Below are 19549 nucleotides of genomic sequence, written 5' to 3' on the forward strand. Positions count from 1 at the left end.
TTGCGTAGTCACAACATTCACTCGCTGGATTGTTTCAAATGGAAACATTGAAGTAAAATATGTAATGCATGCATGGCTTATGTACATCAGCATACAACAAGCTTGACATCAACATCCCTCAAATAAATAGATATTGCCCATTGAAACATTACAGTGAATTCCACAAAATGTAACGGAACATACACCTTGGATGTATGAGAGAAACGATGAAAAAAAGCAAAGCTATGATGTGAGTGCATGAGTTTGTAGTTAGATCGAACTGAACTTTGCGAAAACATCAGAACGTGTTGTGCCATATTCAGCTGGTTTAGGGCTACTACATTTCCCTGAAATACCTTGATCCACAAGCTTTTCCTTGCACTGTCCATCGTGAATCTACAAATTATAAACATAAAACTTGGAAACTAGTGAGTGAAAACATGGAAATGAACAGTCAATATTTCAAGCAAAAGCAATAGTTTAGCTAAAGTATTTATCTGTGGCAAATAACAGCAGGCTTTCCGCTTATGTTTGTGCATCCGTAGGTGAGATTTTTATGCAGATCTGCGTATTATACACACCTGCTGCTCACAGTGTCTTGATTTCCGCAAATGGCACACGGCGTAAGTTGCTAGCTTCACGTTTTTAACATCGTTGGTTGAAACAAAGAACTTGAGGCCTCTGGCAGCGTAAGTTTGTTTGGGCCCAATGCACTATGCAAATTAGTCTACTCAATAAGTACCCGGAAGAGAAGTGTGTAGTGCATGGAATACGCCAGAATTTTTGAATTCAGGGCTTTGTTCTTGATAGGAGGCGAACATACTAAAGGTCTCCGCCTCTGGGGGGTGAGCTAACGGCCGGAGGGGGTGGTAAGGTCTCATTTTTTAGTTTTACGCTTATATCTCGGGAACGCAGAACTGTAGAAAAAAATGTTCCAAATAAAACGAAAGCCAGTTAATTTCCTATAAAACGGTCTCTTTACGTATTATTAATATTCCCACCGGTTTTCCAGATGAACTTTATTGAAAATCGATTATTTCCGAAAAAAATCATTTTTACCTCACACTTTCTGTCAAACATTTGCTTCTAATGTCTTCCACGATCGTTTCACAGAAAAATTGTCAGAAACGAAGGGACAGAGAATTAAATTTCCTTCAATATCATGTATACCTTTGCCACTTTATATCCATCCAATCAAAAGCTACAGAGTTTCTAAGGTGTTCGCTGAATTTCGATGTTCCTCTAGAAATGACTGTTTTCAGAGCCTGTTGTGTTTTAACTGCTGAAACTTGCTATCACTATTAACAACGCTTTAACAATGGAAATAATGTAACTGCCATTGAAACACAACACTTCTTTATGATTATAGCTTTTATTATATTATTACGATTCATATAATGGAGGTATTTGCATGGACTGATAGAAATTAAAAAATGAAAAACCTGTGCAGTCAAGGCAACATCTTGATTTTTTTTAGGTGAAAGCGTCGAGGCTCATTGTTCTACGTCAGCAGTGGAGACGTCGTCCAGCTAGAATGATAAATTATCGATGTCGTCGTCATCACCTTCTTCCTGAATTAACATTGCGATACCGTTGTTGCAATTGCCCTTGCAATTCGGGAATGTGATAGAGCAGTTTAACAATTCTTTTCTATAACCACACCTTGGACTGTAATACCCTTCAGTGCATTTTCAAAAAAATCATCTTCATGATTTAGTCAGGGGGAGCGTGTAACTCCGATAGTTGGTCTTGGTATGAACTATCAAAACAGAACTGTTGAAGAGGTATGAGGATCACATATTTGTGATCGCAGGATGCAACAGATGCTAGGTACGAATAATTTGTTTTAGGGGCACCGGCTACAAATTGTTAGTTGCTATGATAACAAGAAAAATAACGAGAAAGAATAGTGACTCTATCGTTCGAAAAGCTACTGAGAAAAAGAGACAAGATATTCAGAAAGAAAGCTGCCAAGAGGATACAGATTCTCTCGCCGATATCTTCAAACCTTTGAGGAGACTATGTAAAAAAAAGGGGGGGGGGTAGAAAATTTGATGAACCAAAGTCAAAATGTGTTGCTATTGGACATGCCATCGCATCCGTTGTCAGGTTTCGTAACTTCTTGTCACCAATATTGAAAGGCAATCTACCTTCTGCTAACAGCTATGGAAGGAGGTCTTCAGAATGTGACTGTGGCACTCACCGATGTACCAGAAGAACCACCACATCCTGCACGACATGCCATCCTGTGGTTTGCTGACACATAGGAAGGTATTGCTGTCCCGAATTGGAAGAAAGAGGTACATGCACTATAAAGGAAGAGGAAAATCAAGTGAAAAGACTTCCGTTATTACTCTTCCTTTTATAAATGCTCCTCCATCAGACTATGACACAGTTCATATAGAGCTGCACTACGTACGCAAGTTGTATGACGAAATTTATGAAAACCATGTATTCATAACTTTTGATCAACTCCTGTACTGGAAAGCTAGGGATAATTTTAGAGCTGTAACGAATACATCACACGCTGAGCTGTCCAGCTGTACGTCTCGTTGGATTTCTTCTTCTGTTGTCATTTTTGGGGTGTGGGGCGCACTTCTAGATGGGAGCTGGCTAGAAATATGTTTTGTGCTCTATATATTCTCTGTTATCAGTGGACAATATGCTGAATGGGCACGCCTCTGCCAGAGCAGCGCGCGGTAAGTTTGCTATTGAAAATACCTTTTCAAACAAGTTATGACGAAGCCGAACTTTCGGAGGGAGAGCTGACATGCATCAGCATCCTTACCTGCCTCACTGAATTCTTAGAACCAAAACATATTACTCGAATCATTGGATAACAGATTTGCAGAAGCGATGGTCAGGATCAGCAACAATGGACCCGTTGCAATGCTATGGATCAAGTAGTTCATAATGGTGAACTGGACGTAAAGGGGTACATCCATGCACATAGGTCTGGCGATTTCCTTGCTCACCTGAACTGCTGTAAGCGAATGTTATCCTCTTTTCTTTTTGCTGGACACTTCCCGTATGCCAAATCTTGCTGCTTATAAGGACGTTACATGAGAAGCCTCTATTGACACCAGAGGAGTACGAGAAGTTCGTGAACAAAGCCTACTTCACTGAGAGAAGACATGACCGGTTCTGGCGCGTCATGTGGTCAGACATTACCGTTGATACAACCTTGATGTGGTCATTCTCAAGCCGAGGTGCTCCAGCTCGTGGTAGAAGTATGACAGATAGTGCTCTCACTAAATGGGTAATTGGTATGATTGCAGCTTAACTCGAAGAATATTGTGGTGTCTTTATCAAGTAAACAGCACAAGGATTTTGGCGAAGCTCGCCAAAGGAGAGACACAAATGACATTGGCAAGCTTACGCAAAGGTTTGATAATCACCCTCCCTTCCTGAGGACCGAGAGAAACACATCGATAGCGACAGGAATCGTGGGAGATGATTCAATCTTATGTCATGATTTAGTTACAAATGGCAAACAGACAATGGTAAAAATGGAAAACTTGCCCTTCACAAATATCACTCTTCCTCTATCCTCAATCGACAGCCAAGATGACAATGAAAAAGTTGTCGTGGACCCATTTTTGCCTTTTCTGCCAGTTTTTACTACCAACAAGTCGGAAGAGGAATTGAAGAATTACGTGCAATATGAACTGGATCCTTATCCCATGGCATTCTGCGACGAAAGTGTAGTGAAAAATTGCAGAAAATCAGCACTATGATCATTGTTGAACAAACTGATGAGGACGTTGATTTAACTATCTTGGAATTTGTTGTTGGTGGGGGATTCTCAGACCACAGAGGTGTTTAGCAAAAAGAGGCAACTCTATCAACGATTTTTGGTGGTTACGTTATATTTCTGAAGAGCCATTAAAGTGGGAGAGGTTGTAGAGTGGTTTTGGATGGGTACACTATTTCCGGAACTGGATGCTGCCCCTGACGAAAACTTGAAGATGGTTTTTTGCCGATTCACGAAAGGATGTGACAGTGGCAAGTGTGGTTTTAGAAAAGCGTGGTTAAACTGCTCTGTCACATGCTCTAATTGCAAGGGCAATTGCAGCAGTAATTCAGGAAGAAGGTGACGGCGATGACATCAATACTTTACCGATTTCATTGAACGACGGCTCCACTGATGACGAAGATTAATGAGCCTGGACCCTCCTCCTCCAAAAAAAAAAAAAAAAAAAAAAAAAAAAAAAAAAAAAAAACAAACTATTAGACAATTATATGAATGGTAAATATAATGAAAGCTATAGCCATAAAGAATTGTTATCTTTCAATTTCAATTACCTAAAGTGTTGTTAATGACGATTGAAAGTTGCAGGACTTAGACAACAGGCTCTCAGCACAGTAATTTCCAGAGGAGCATCGAAATTCAGTGAACATATTGGAAATCCTGTTGGCTTTTGAAGATAAAGTAGCAAAATTATTTATAAAGTTAAACGATCGTTGGAGACACTAGAAGCAAATGTTTGACAGAAGAGGGAGGTAAATTTTTATTCGAAAATCATCGATTTTCGAGTACGTCTATCTCGAAAACCGATTGGAATTCGACAAATATGTACGAGACAGTTTTACAGGAAATTTAATTTACCTTCATATTCATTCGGAACATTTTTTTCTACGGTGCGGAGTTCCCGAGATATAAGCGTATAGTTTAATGAAGTTTCGGTTGGTGGCGGCGCTATAGGCAAGCCTTGAAAATAGCGTCTATAACGTGCACTCCAAGAAATCCACCAGGGTACCCGAGAGCGCTAATGTTTTGCCCCTTGGACTCGAGTAGGCAAGCGGGCCCCGTAGCGAATCCGCAAGGCGGATTAACGACGAGGGCCAGTATGGTGGCCAGCCTGGATGTGCTTTTTAGGCGGTTTTCCACATCCCACTAGGTAAATACCGGGCTGGTCCTCACGTTCCGCTTCAGTTACAAGACTCACAGACATTTGAAACGAGTTTGCACTATTTTATGGCTTACACTAGACGCAGACAGCTTGGGTACACTACGTATGTCCGGGGGGGGGGGGGGGGGGGGGTGGCGGCAGGAAGGACATCAGGCCACCCTCTGCAGCTAACATTGCCAAATCCGTAATAACACAACTGACCTATCTTTGAAGTGGGACAAGGCCCAAAGAAAGAAAGAAAACGTGCGTTCCAAGCAGACAACTGCCGTAGTGTCATTTTTGGGGGAAAACCAGAAATTCTCCAGACAGTCATAGGCTCTTGCAGAATGTCTGCGGTGAGAAAAAGGATAATGAGTCGTTGGGCGAGGCATCTGTCATCATCGCCACAAGGTCTCGCAAATCTGTCCGACCTCTCTTGTGCAAGTTGTTCGCCCACAGCTGTGACTCCTGCAGTTCTGGAACGTGCGTCACCCTCACTCGAGGTGATCGACGGATCAGAGTCAGACACCCCACTGCACAACTGGATGTCTCTATTGGTATTGCTAACACATTCCTCCACCATTTCGGGTACTCAAAGCTGCATGCCCACAGGGTTCCTCGCCGCCTAACAGAAGACCACAAACAGTAACGGAGGGCCATGTGTGCGGAAATGCTTGCGAGTTAAGGGGCTGATCGTGACTGTTTCTTTTTTTACCAAACATTGTCACAGGCGATGGAAAATGGGTTCATCACTTCGAACGGGAAACAAAAATGCAATCCACGCAATGGCACCACACCACCTCTTCTCTGAAGAAAACCCCCAAACCCGCACCCTCAGCCGGTGAAGTCATGGCGACGATGTTTTGGGACTCTGGAGGGCCTCCTTTATGGTGCTGTAAGAACTTGGCTCCAAAGTCGACCGGTAGAAGGGTACCATGCGGACATGTAGGTTCTCCCAGTAAGGTTGAGTAAGACCGTCGCATTCAACGGAGATTATGTTGAAAAGTAGGGTTTTGTAGCCAAAAGAGTGGGGGATAATGAGGCATATTGGACTCCTGAATAACGCCAATAGGCCTTAAGAAAAAAATGTTTGCTTTACATACTGAACGCCCCTTGTTAACCAATCAAGTCTATGCAGGGCTTCTAATCTGCATTGTACGCAATATTGGATCACTTAACCACGATGTAGCCGTCGGCAGCTCAAGTACAATGCAGAAGCCTCTTTCTCCATCTCCACTGGAATCGCTGTCGTATGGCAGACAACAATCACTCCACTGGGTTGTTTGTGTTCACACAGCGGGACGACCTTTACAGCGTGCAGTAGACAGCTCGTCGACGTGCGAGTTGCAACAAGGCTCCCCGTTCTTGGGCATGCACCAACTGCCGTGCACGCCGTCCGTCGCTTCTCCACCTCGACTCCAGCGGCGCACTCTCTGGATTCCAGAACAGCGTTATACCAAACATAAGTCTCTGCCCACGGAAAAGACATACATGCCATTCGACACTGAACAATTACATGTAAAACTGCATTTTATTTTATAGCTTCGTTGCTGTTTTAGAAATAGTGTCGAAGTAGCGTACTTTGTAAATTAATTATCTCGTTCAGTGATGATTTACACACAACAAAAAAAGTTTTGCTTCACCCTGGTTCCCAGAATTCCTTAAGATAGACGTTGACTGTAGATATTGTATCACAGACACAGTCCCTTAGACTGTTCAAAGATGTCACTGAACGCGCCCACAGATGTAAAAAACGATGCATGAGAAGCGCCTATTAGACGGAGGGACTCCGGCAGCCGATCAGTTCCAGTCATTCCACCTGGAAGGAGGCACACGGCTCGTTTTGTGTTTAGTTCAACCATGCCTAGATTGATCGCGTCCGCGTTGTTAGTTTGTGCCCGGCGCCTCGGAGTGAACCAAAGCGTTGTTGTTCAGACATGGAGGAGATAGAGAGAGACAGAAACTGTGGGTGACATGCCTCGCTCAGGCCGCCCAAGGGCTACCCACGGATTATGGCTCGGAGGAACCCTGACAGCAACGCCACCATGTTAAATAATGCTTTTCGTGCAGCCACAGCACGTCGTGTTACGGATCAAAATGTGCGCAATAGGCTGAAAGATGCCCAACTTCACTCCTGACGTCCATGGCGAGGTCCATCATTGCAACCACGACACCATCAGCGTGGTACAGATGGGTCCAACGACGTGCCGATTGGACCGCTCAGGATTGGCATCACGTACTCTTCACCGATGACTGTCGCATGTGCCTTCACACAGACAATCGTCGGAGACGTATTTGGAGGCAACCCGGTCAGGCTGAACGCCTTGGATACCCTGTCCAGCGAGTGAAGCAAGGTGGAGGTTCACTGCTGTTTTGGGGTGGCATTATGTGCGGCCGACGTACACCCCTGGTGGTCATGGAAGGCTCCATAACGACTGTACGATACGTGAATTCTATCCTCCGACCGATAGTGCAAACATATCGGCACCTTATTGGTGAGGCTTCGTCTTGAAAGACGACAAATCGCACCTCCATCGTGCACATCTTGTGAATGGCTCCTTTCAGGATAACGACATCGGTCGACTAGAGTGGCCAGCATGTTTTGCAGACATGAATCCTGTCGAACATGCCTTCGATATAAGTGTGCAGGCTTTCGTGGCCGTTGCCACCGAAGTTAAAATCCTCTGGGTTATTAGGCCGCGTCGTATTTCTTCTAAAATGATCAACGTTTCGAACCCTCTGCTGGGATCTTCCTCAGGATCTTCTGGTGTCCACTTCTGCTAAAACTCGTCTCTGACAGTGTTCTAGCAGTAGTGGACACCAGCGATGCCTGTGATAGATTGGAAAAGGGCTGTTTATAGACGACGTGACCCACGAACCACTCTGAGGGATTTATGCCGAAACACCGTTGGGGAGTGGGACAATCTTGACCAACAGTGCCTTGATCAAGTTGTGGATAGTACGCCATGGCGAATACAGGCATGCAGGAGGAAGTGCTTCTGTGTATTAGAGGGAGCGGTGTGTACAGCAATCTCTGAAGGTCTCGATGTACGGTGGTTGAACATGCAATGTGAGGTTTTCATAAGCAATAAAAATGGCGGAAATGATGTTTATGCTGTCCTCTATTCCAGTTTTATGTACAGGTTCCGTAACTGGAAAACTTTTTTAGGTTTTTGTGTATTCTGTTTTGTTATGGACGAGCAGTGTACCATAATGTGAGGTAATTGTATCTGTCCTAAAGCAATTTTGTGTAGAAAGCTTACCAACTACAGACAGGGACCGATGTTACAGTAAAATTCATGTGTCTGTAATGACTTGTGCATGTTACAGGGGCGAGACCGCCGAAGCCGGCCCAGAAGAAACCGCCGCCGACCGAGGATGGTAATTATGCATTTACCAAAATAATCTTGCACTTATGCGTGAACTCAATTTATTCGATGCTACTCACTTCCATTTTTCTTTACATCTACTCATTCGAATTTTCTTGACGCTGTTGCTCATATTAAGTTCGTCAGTTTGTGGTACAACTCGACCTAATGTGCTCGCTATTTCCACTTCATTTGTTTTCGTTTCTCCTTCTCATTCCACTTGATGCTCTTGACTCGACTGCAAAACGATGACTTGATTTCACCTTGAGAGATATTTGCGCCTGCACGTATCAGCTGGTATCCCGTATCACTAGGAAGCTGTAGAGGCCTTCTGCGGTAGCAAGAATCCCCCTGATGCTCCGTTGAGTTGCAGAGTGAACATGCAAGCGGCTGATTTTCGCATGGAGTAACCGCGTTAGTCTGACTGTAGGGAAAACCGTCGCTTGACTGAGGTTTATTAAATTTTAAGAAAGTGTTATTCATCCACGGAAGAAGGGACTTGCAAAGCCCATAAAACCGATTCTTGCGTACTGTTCGTCATTATGGGACAATTAACAGGTAGAATTAATAGAAAAGATAGAGACGATCCAAAAACGACCGTCGTGTTTCGTTATGCATTCGTCTTAGTAAGCGATAAACAGTCAACAAACATAGCGGCAGTCGCTACAGAAGCGTTTGTACAACAGAGATGTTGACTTTTACTAAAGGGCACGATCCGTGAAAAGTCGGGGAACACATTGTTCCCTCCCAATACGTTTCGTGAAACGGTCACGGTGGGAAAAATCAGGAAAATTAGCCCGCATGTTGAGGTTTCACGACAAACGTTTTTCCCACACACCATTCGTGATTGGAACAGGGATAGTGCCAGAAGTACCCTTCGCCACGCACTGTGCGGTGCAATTTGCGGAGTATGGATCTATGAAGGTCCGGCGAAGTGTAGGCGATCTGTCAAAGAAATCGCATAGAAGACGCTGTTGAGGCCTTTTCAATCATGACAACAGACATCTGCTGATGTGGTAGTTGAAGGCACCTTCTGAATTAAAGAATGCTCTGCTAAGAACTGGTTGGTGTAGCCGATACGAAGGTTATCAGTGATGGTCCGTGATCTTAAAATGCGAATATTATGAACGAAGGCGGCGTTGTCTGATGATATCTTATTGGGTAAATTTAAATAACTGGTGTTCAAGGAAACCTGCTGGGTCTGTAGCACAAGGTGCGTCTGAAAAGTTAGGTGAATGGTTTCAGAAAATAAACAAAAGTTACGTACAAAAATCTTTACTGCCCTTCAAAGTAATCAACGTTAGCTACAACACACTTATGACACCCCGGGTGTAAAGTTTTTGGAACCGTTCCAGGCACCGTGGCCATGCGCAGCGTCTGCGAAGCAGGGAAATAAAAATAAGTCTGCAGGCGCCAAATCTGGAGACTGAGGAGGCTCAACAGCCATCTGGCGTTGGAACAGAACGTTGAGGACGCAGACATCGTGGATTCCGAACAATGCTTTACAACGGAGCTTCGAGTGATTCCAAAAGAAGAGTTTCCTGACATGTTCTAACGGTTTTACAACCAGTTTCAAAATTGTGTTGTAGCTTTACTCTGACGTCCAGTAAAAGTATTTTGATTGTAACTCTTGTTTCCTTTATTCTCTGAGACCATTCCCCGAACTTTTCAAAGGCACCTTGCATATATTCGAAGAGATCATGAGAATAAGAGATATTGCGTGAAGTTCTATTGCGTACTCCGATACACTCTTTATAGTTATTCTCAGTTCATTGTTAGATCACTTCAGTAATGGAAGAGATAGAAAGATTTTCAATATTCATACGAAGCACCTTCCGTTCGGCACTCCTGAGTTGCTTACGGAACATATACACAAATTATATAGATATCAGAAGTATTATATTTCATGCAGTTGAGAGTCAGTCTACTTACCATGAACAAAAATGGCTTTAGAATGTTGTTTGTTCTCTTCTTCAGTTCATGATCTGAATTTTTAACAACTGTGGTTGTAAAATTGTAAAGAAAGCGTCTCTGGAGTTCGAGGCTTGTCATTAATTTGTGTTACTATACGAAATGACTCAACTGGCTCTATGATAGAACACCGAGAAACACCGCAACTTACAGTACTGTTAAGCGACACTGCAAAGGATCTTTCTTCTTGCTACCGGTACCGATTAAATACGACACGAATCAGTTAGATCATAACCTATAATTCGGCAATATTCAAGACATTTATTAGTACAGATACGAGAAACTTTGCTGTATTTCTTTTCTTTATCATAACTGTACAGTTACATTTGTGATTTTTATTCCAGTTATTTATGTACTCTGGAAATGAATTTCCACTTTCATTAGAAAAAGCACTCAGTTTATTTGTTAATGTACACGGAAGACGTAACCACATCGTCAATAGGAGGGCTTGCTGGAAAGCTAACTATGAAAGCAAACGTACATGTTTCTGGATTCTGATAATGAACAGTGAACAAAAAGTTAGGTATTGTAAATGCGCTCTGCCGACGATCTGTAGATCCTAGTCCAGGTAATGAAAATCTCTAAAATCAATATTGTTGACATTCAAAGGCAATTCACAACCAAATAATTAAAATAGGTTACCTAATCTTATTTTTTGTTTTGGAAAATCTTACAATGGCACTAAAAACAAATGTCCACACTTCTATGTTATAGCAACGTACAGCTGAGTTTATGAATTCATGTGTGTGTGTGTGTGTGTGTGTGTGTGTGTGTGTGTGTGTGTGTGTGTGCGTGTGTGTGTGCATGCGTCTGCATATGTTTATATTTCAGTTAATAATTTTAAACATAAATGCAACATAATTATAAACTACTAAGTAAATTATTACAATGTAGAAAATATAGCCTTTTTATTACATCACGTGACAGGTTCAAAAATGGTTCAAATGGCTCTGAGCTCCATGGGACTCAACTGCTGAGGTCATTAGTCCTCTAGAACTTAGAACTAGTTAAACCTAACTAACCTAAGGACATCACAAACATCCATGCCCGAGGCAGGATTCGAACCTGCGACCGTAGCGGTCTTGCGGTTCCAGACTGCAGCGCCTTTAACCGCACGGCCACTTCGGCCGGCGTGACAGGTTCCAAATCATAAGAACGTACGAGAAACATGTTGCAAGAAATATGAAAATAACCAACAATAGTCTAATTCCATACCATCTTCGTGTGCAGAAATCCGTGTATAGTTACGTGTTCCATCTTCAAGATAGTACTTTGTAAGAAACATATTATTCTCGAATATATACATACATACATAGATGGCTGATTGCATTCGCTTGCAGGGAAATGCTGTATACCCAACCAAACGTACAAGGAGGACTGTAACGTGTGTTTATGTGCAGCGGATGGCATAGGAGCAACCTGTACTCTACGCGCCTGCGTTGGAGATAATTGGTAAATACTTTTACTAACCCATTTCATAATAAATTCACAAAAATACTGCAACGAAGGCACACCTTACGCGATGTTATAGTTTGCTTACTATTAAGTTCACACTGTGGCTTTTAACTGACAGTAACACTATTCACAGCTGAAAACTGATGTTTTCCCAGAGGTACTAGTCTCTATCCTACACGGACTTCAAAATAAGCAAGTTTGAATACTTCCGAAAAGCATCTAATTTGGTACCACATTGATAACACACCGACCTTTATTAACAGAAATACGATAACGTGGCTTAGCAAACAAAATTTGTGACTGTATTCAGAATTTTTTGATAGGGAGGAGAACCACGAAGTCTTGGATAGAGAGAGATCGACAGATGTAGAAATGATTTCAGGTATGCCCCAGGGAAGTTTATTGGGACACTTGATCTTGATGTTATTTATTAATGACTTGACAGACAATACTGATACTACCCTGGCAATTTTGGCGGATCATAGAGTAATATGTAATAAAGTCTGCATGTAAAAACGTCTGAACAGAGCTGCACAAAAATCCAGCAAAGTACTGCTAGAATTTCGAAGTGGTGCAAAGATGGGCTACTTCCGTTTAATGTACAGAACGGTAAAACTGTACCCTTGAGAACACAAAGGACGGTAGTTTCTTACTAATAACAGGTCAGTGAGGCAAAAGTGGACTCAGTTAACTCATGTAAATAGCTGGATGCTATAATTTGTGTGGATTTGGAATGGAATTATTACATAGGCTGAGTCGTAGGTGAAGAGGGTTACAGACTTTGGTTCATCAGCTGGATAACGTAAAAATACAGTTAATGTACAGAGTAGATTGTTTTCAGAGCACTCATGCAACCGACCCTAGCAAGTGTGTGGGAACCAGGATGAACGTGGGATGTTGACTACGTACAAAAAAGGGCAGCACGACCTGTGAGATAGTGTCTCTGAAATACAGAAAGGCCTGAATTGGCAGACGTTTGAAGATAGATGAAAATTATTCTACGATACCCTGCTTACTAAGTTTCAAGAATCAACATAAGGGAAAAACCTAGAAACATGTTTCAGTCCTGTATGTATCGCTCCCATAGGTACTGCCGTTTACAAGCCGCGTCACTTCAAAAAGCTCTCTGGTTTTCGATAGCTATCTCCGAAATCATCATGAGGAGTCAAAAGCACTGACTACCGGGGCTGGCAATTTTTTCCTTTAGTGTTATTTCATACTCCCTCGCCCCCCCCCCCCCCACCCCTCCACATGGGAGGGACGTGGGCTGTCAGCGGCACAGTCAACCAGCTCTTCAGCGAAGTGACAAGATAATCTACAGGAGATGAGAGAATAATAACCAGGAAGGTGAGACGTGTACAATGAATTTAGGACTTTTTAAATGTGAAAATAAAGTGGAAATTTTCATATATGACCTTCCTGTCTGTTAAAAAACAATTGTAGTAAAAGTTAAATCATTAGAAATAGTATAAGATGACATCTGAAAGGATCTAAAATAACCTTTAAAAGCCTTGACGCAGATCACTGACGTTAAAAAGAAGAAATTCACAGGCACTAAAGCTACAAGGATCTGCTGTGGGTTAGGTGGTCTGCTACTGAAGGGCAAGGGTTGGTAGAACGGAAGTGGTATGTGAATGGGTGAGTGGAGGGGATGTATTGAGGGAGTGACTGTTAGGATACAAGAAGGGTTAGAGTGAAGAGCAATAGTGAGGTTAAAATTTGACGAGGAGAAGGTGCTACGGAAATAAGGGTTGAAGGAAAAAATGGGGGTAGGGCAAATGTGAGGGAGGGACGGTGAGGAAGCCCAGACGAAGTGGAACGGTTGGGGCGAGTTTAATGCTGATGGGAGGAGTACAGAGTTCATGACCTGGGAGGGCGAGGCGGTTGAAGTCCTTTGGGAAAGTATGTGGAGCGTGTGGGGTTAGTGGGACGTGATGGTAGAGGCAGCGTACTACGGTTGGATAGAACAGCGGAAACAAAGGATTATTGGAGTCGAGTTTGCGGATGATGTAGGTTGTTCGGAGGTTTTCAATATGAGTTAGGAGAGGGAGAAATTTGATAAGTAGTAAAGGATCCAGGTGGAGAAAATTAGACGCGCGGGGAAGGCGTGGTGTTCAGCGAACTAGAGAGACTTGCAAAACAGGGCCAGCGCTGGCACAGTTTCCCACGTATAGAGGTGCGATAGCAGCCTTTGGAACCTTCCAGACGATTAGTCCAGTGAAACATGCTTGAAAATTGCTGACCAGTACAAAACACAGAAAAATAGAAAAAAATATTGAGTGATTAATAGACGAATAACACTTTAGTTCGCGGACGGGTAAAGGTAAAAAAAAATGGTTCAAATGGCTCTGAGCACTATGTGACTTAACATCTGAGGTCATCAGTTCCCTAGAACTTAGAACTACTTAAACCTAACTAACCTAAGGACATCACACACATCCATTTCCGAGGCAGGATTCGAACCTGCGACTGTAGCGGTCGCGTAGTTCCAGACTGAAGCGCCTAGAAACGCTCGGGCACTCCGGCCGCCCAAGGGGTAAGGTACCAGGGAAACAATCCAGAGACTGGTCTTGGTAACGGAATATAAATTGAAGATGGATTAGGATGTGTCCCTAGAGAAAGCTTTCATTAATTTAAAGTGGAACAATATGTACACAATCCTTGGACTATAGGAGTCAAAATCAAGAGAGAGAGACGAATAATCTACAGCATCTACAAAACCCAGGTGGGAGATATAAAAGTGAAAGGCTAGCAAAGACGTGTTAGCATGGGTGTCAGAGAGGATTGCAGCTGTAAACATAGGCTTCTGCGGCCGTTGACACAGTCAATAAAATTCTTCAGAGTTTGAGGCTGCATTGTCGACCATAAAATTCCGACGTTTCGGCGACTGTTGCAAGGCGCCTTCCTCAGGGTGTATCGCTAACAATACTCCCTGAGTAAGGCGCCTTGCAACAGTCGCCGAAACATCAGAATTTTATAGCCGACAATGCGGCCTCAAACCCAGAAGAATTTTATTGGGGACTGCAGCTATTCAACTTGGATGTGGAAGATGTAGTTGAGAAAGCTTGATAAAATTTCTAAGGGGGAATAAATGTTCAAGATGAACGGATATCAGTGCTAAGGTTTGTTTCAGACCATGACGGAGGCGGAGTGAGGGAGTCAGCTACCGTCACTTTTCTGCTGGTGCTCATATGGTGTGTAAACGTAGCCCCACACATGATAATGCATGCCGCTTCGCAGACTTGAGTGCTGAAGCCCTGTAACAACTATATGCTTGTTGGTCGTTGTAAAAACTAATGTTACACACGCGGAGAATCGAGTGCGTTTTGTGTTAGTAGGCCAATCAGGAAAGAAATATTACGCCATTGACACAGAAGCGCAGTGGATTCCTACAATTGCACACGAAGAAGATAGCATTTCCCCAATTACACTCGCGACTATCACCAAAGCAGAAAACGGCAGAAATACCTAGACAATATGGTGAATGTAACTTATCAGACAAATTTCCATTAGCACTATCCTACTGGCATTGGTTTTTGTACATTTCGAAACCCACTGATGATTTTAGCTACTGTACAATTTAGTACCGAGCACTTACAGAGGACAGGTACTAATCGTGACCCAGCGTTCATCAGAGATGTATTCACTATCATCAAGAAGAAGCAGCCACGAAGTGCTAGCGCGTCGGAGACTAACTTGAAAGCTGTGGTAAGTAGCGGAGTTGCGTACCCAACTGTAACCCCGATGGTGGGAGGTACATCAGCTTCTGGCATTCATCGACGACGCTGGAGCTGCCCTCTGTGTGATAGATGATAAAATAACGCAGCGGTATGGCCGCTACCCTGGAGTTTGCAAGAACCACCCACTAGTACGAAATCGCCTGAAATGTCCTAGTGTAGCGACTGATTCCGTAGACGATGGTGTAAGGAGCATACAGAGTAACTGTCCATGCTTTCCCATTAAGCAAGTCTGTCCTTGAACTGACTCAGTGAGCTGCCGCGTGGGAATTCTTCCTACCTGATATTTGGAGACGCTCTCGAAGTCTTACGCCCTCCTGCAGAGCCGTAGCAGCGCCGTCGGACTCTGAAAGTGCAGTACTATTGTCTATGTTTTGCGTAATGAACCGGGAAGAAGCTTTTTGTGCAACTAACTTTTACGTGGGACGCCACTATGGTGCGTTTATTTAAAACACATCGTATAATGAGCTTGTTCACGCTGATTATAAGCTAACTATTGTCTACCGCATGACTAGTTCGGGCAACGGCAGTGGATACACCGGTTCCCGTGAGATCACCGAAGTTAAGCGCTGTCGGGCGTGGCCGACACTTGGATGGGTGACCATCCAGCAGCCATGCGCTGTTGCCATGTTTCGGGGTGCACTCAGCCCCGTGATGCAAATTGAGGAGCTCCTCGACCGAATAGTAGCGGCTCCGGTCAAAGAAAACCACCATAACGACCAGGAGAGCGGTGTGCTTACCACACGCCCCTCCTATCCGCATCCTGAACTTAGGATGACACGGCGGTCGGGTGGTCCCTGTGAGCCACTAGTGGCCTGAAGACGGAGTGCATGACTAGTTCGAAAGGCATCCTATCAACGACTGCTGACTATGGCTCACAGTCTATAACTTGAGCATACGATCGGTATAGTTCGTAAAAGATCATACATCTTCGGTTACGCCAAAGTTATTCATTTATTTATTAATATCGACGTTTCCTGGTATTGTAAAATTGCTGGAAGACAGTATTTATGACCGTAGACTCCTCCTGATGTTTGAGAGGGAAAAGGCAACTTTTGTTAGTAGATATTTGTTAATAAGAGTTACGTGATTCACTCCAGAATAAATGTACCTTCCCTACGTATCTCTTTGCTGATGTCATGAGCATTTCCTGCATCGGCACACCATATCACTGACTCTGAAAGCACCAGCTGGCCAACGCCTCTGCTAGCCAGCGCGGGGTGCTACCACTCGCTCCTTACTCCGTAGGCACTGCAGAGCACTGATACATATAGTTCAGATATGTGAAATAGCAAAACTGGAAATAAAGTAAACTGCGCTCTTATCTGAAAATAAGGAATATCTTACAAGCTCTTAAAAGCACAGACCTCAGAATATAGTTAACTGCCAGCCACGTCATTCCTCTATCTATTACCTCATTCTTGCATCTAGCCATTCCTTCTATTCTAGAACCTTTAAGAGGTTCATTGTTGCACACTGCCATTTTTCCCATTCTCCAACTCTTATTAATTCATTGATGTCACTCCTCCAATTCTCCAGCCCTTGTAAGTTCATCGATGGACCTTGCCATTCCTCCCACTCTCCAACTCCTAGAAGAGCGCTTTATAAATACAAAAAACACTGCACTCTATTTCACGTCTTTTTCCCACTCCGGTAAACGGACGGTCCCGTTATTGCAGTGACGGAGTGTCGTTGCAGGGAACCTGGGCCGTAAACTAAGGATTCAGCGTCAAAGCGCAAATATTCAAGACGCATCGAGGCATGGGGCCCGAACTGCAGCCGTTGCCTCCCTGTTGCGTCAGCCAGGCCAGTCGTCACCTACAACTGGCCAGCGGGACGTACAATGGAGTTGGCCACATTGGATCTCAGTGCTTCAGTTCATACTGACTCGTTTTGTAATTCAAGCTCACAGTTTCACGTAAAATGAGTTATTTACACTTCTGGAGCTACAGAAGAATGCTGAAGATTACACGGGTAGATCACATAACTAATAAGGAGGTATTGAATAGAATTGGGAAGAAGAGGAGCTTGTGGCACAACTTGACTAGAAGAAGGGATCGGTTGGTAGGACATGTTCAGAGACATCGAGGGATCACCAATTTAGTATTGGAGGGCAGCGTGGAGGGTAAAAAACGTAGAGGGAGACCAAGAGATGACTACACTAAGCAGATTCAGAAGGTTGTAGGCTGCATTAGGTACTGGGGGATGAAGAAGCTTGCACAGGATAGAGTAGCATGGAGAGCTGCATCAAACCAGTCTCACAACAACAACACAACACAAAATTATTCAGTAAAGATTTTCTCCTGCTTTATCAGTTACCAAAATAACCATTTGTTATCAGGTGAGTTACACAATAGTGATCATTAAGGCTAAATGAGGGGGAATGATATGTGGAATGGAGTGGCGATTTCAGCCCAGTGTCACAAAATGTTCATATGTTTGTGAATTCATAAGGGACCAAACTGCTGAGGACATCGGTCCCTATACTTACACACTACTTGACCTAACGTTTGCTAAGGACAACACACACCCATGCCCGAGGGAGGACTCGAACCTCCGGCGGGAGGGGCCGCGCAGTCCGTGACGTAGCGCCTCTAACCGCACGGCCATTCCGCGTAGGTCAGGGCCACACTATAAGGTCCTTTCCCGAAGGAGGAGCAGGTTACTGGGACACCTGTTAGAGCATTAACTTGCTATTGCAAGATGATAGGAGGGACATTTAGCGGGGCAGACAACAACTAGACATGCAGAACACATTGTGATGGACGTTTTATGTAGTAGTTACGTGGGGATGAAGATATTAGCACAACACGGGTACAGATGGAGGATAGGAGGAAATCGGTATAAAAATTTATGACATTAAAAAACAATTGCGTAACTGACGGACTTGTTTTCCTTGCAGGGAAAGTCGCCGGAAACAGCCCGATGGTGAATAACTCCTGCACATCGTGACACCTTCGTTGGGTGCTGCAACGCAGTCTTTCACCTGTTTACGCGGCTCTTCTGAAGGATTAACATCTAATGAATATTCTACTTCCTCTCTAACTTGTGTCTTGAATATACAGTTCTTATGTTACGACTTTTAAATAATAAAGCATGCGCATCTATTGTCGTGTACTTACTTAAAGACATCCTGTGAAAAACATCTCAAAAAAAAAAGAGAAACAAAAACAAAAAAAGGCACGTAACATGAATAAGATGTACTCTCCTACAAGTAATCAGTCAGCACATTGGCTATGCAAACATCTGTAAAGTCTTTATCTCAAGTCTGCCACTTAACCTTTATGCTTCGTTGTGGATGAAATTCTCCAATTTACGATGATTTGACACAGCAAGGGTTACTTAAGAGCGTTTCTAGAAAGCACTCACCGATTTATTGTGGTTATTATATTTTTCGCTTGGAAACGATAAAATGTATTGCATTTCAGGAAATAAAGTTAGTCATATCCAGATTTATGAATATATAGGGTGAATCATTTCAATCTGTAGTGGGGAATACCTCGGGATAGAGATGAGGTACAGGAAAATGTTTCAGATAAAAGTTGTAAGTGATAAAGAGCGTTAAGCATTGCCGCTAATGGCCGTGAACTTGAAAGTGATTTTCACGATGATTTGGAGTTTAAAGTGATTTTCTAAAACGAAAACGGTAATATTTAAGATTTGAAATGATACACTATTCAAGGTCATGACAAGACATAATGGTCAAATAATCAAATATGTTTTTAGTTACAGTAGGGATTATCTCGGAGTAGAGGAGGGATACAGCAAAACACAATGTTAGAAGCAAATTGGAAGGTGTGTAAGGAGTCACAGGTCACTACCAGTAAAGACGATCTTAATTGTCGAAGGTCATTCGAAGGTCGAGTCTTGTTGCATGGAATCCCGTATTTGTGACGTAGTTTTTGGAAAAAACGAAGAAAGATTTGAGCTTCCAGTTCTAATTTACGTCTTTATCGGCAAAAAAAAAAAAAAAAAAAAAAAAAAAAAACGTGATGACGTACAGATGTTATTTTGACAGTTGAATCACACAAACACACAAATAAAATGTAGTTCATTGATTTAAAGTCGCTGAGTGGCTTCTTGGTCACTCACTCTTTGGGATGCCCCTTCCATCGTGTATCTAATACTGTATTTTGCTTCATCCCTT

At 43.1% G+C, this 19549-nt stretch overlaps 1 protein-coding gene across 1 annotated transcript in view; it reads left to right on the forward strand.

Annotated features, from left to right (window-relative positions):
• LOC124544767 (serine protease inhibitor I/II-like) overlaps window positions 1-18379 on the forward strand; it is a 40199-nt gene extending 21820 nt beyond the window's left edge. The window contains exons 2-4 of the mRNA XM_047123445.1: window positions 8202-8252; window positions 11551-11662; window positions 18305-18379. Of these exons, the coding sequence (XP_046979401.1) occupies window positions 8202-8252; window positions 11551-11662; window positions 18305-18338 (197 nt within the window). The 3' untranslated portion in view covers window positions 18339-18379. The remainder of the gene's footprint in view (window positions 1-8201; window positions 8253-11550; window positions 11663-18304) is intronic.
• The last annotated feature ends 1170 nt before the right edge of the window (window positions 18380-19549 follow it).

Source organism: Schistocerca americana, chromosome 8, assembly GCF_021461395.2.
Source record: "Schistocerca americana isolate TAMUIC-IGC-003095 chromosome 8, iqSchAmer2.1, whole genome shotgun sequence".
NCBI lineage: Eukaryota > Metazoa > Arthropoda > Insecta > Orthoptera > Acrididae > Schistocerca > Schistocerca americana.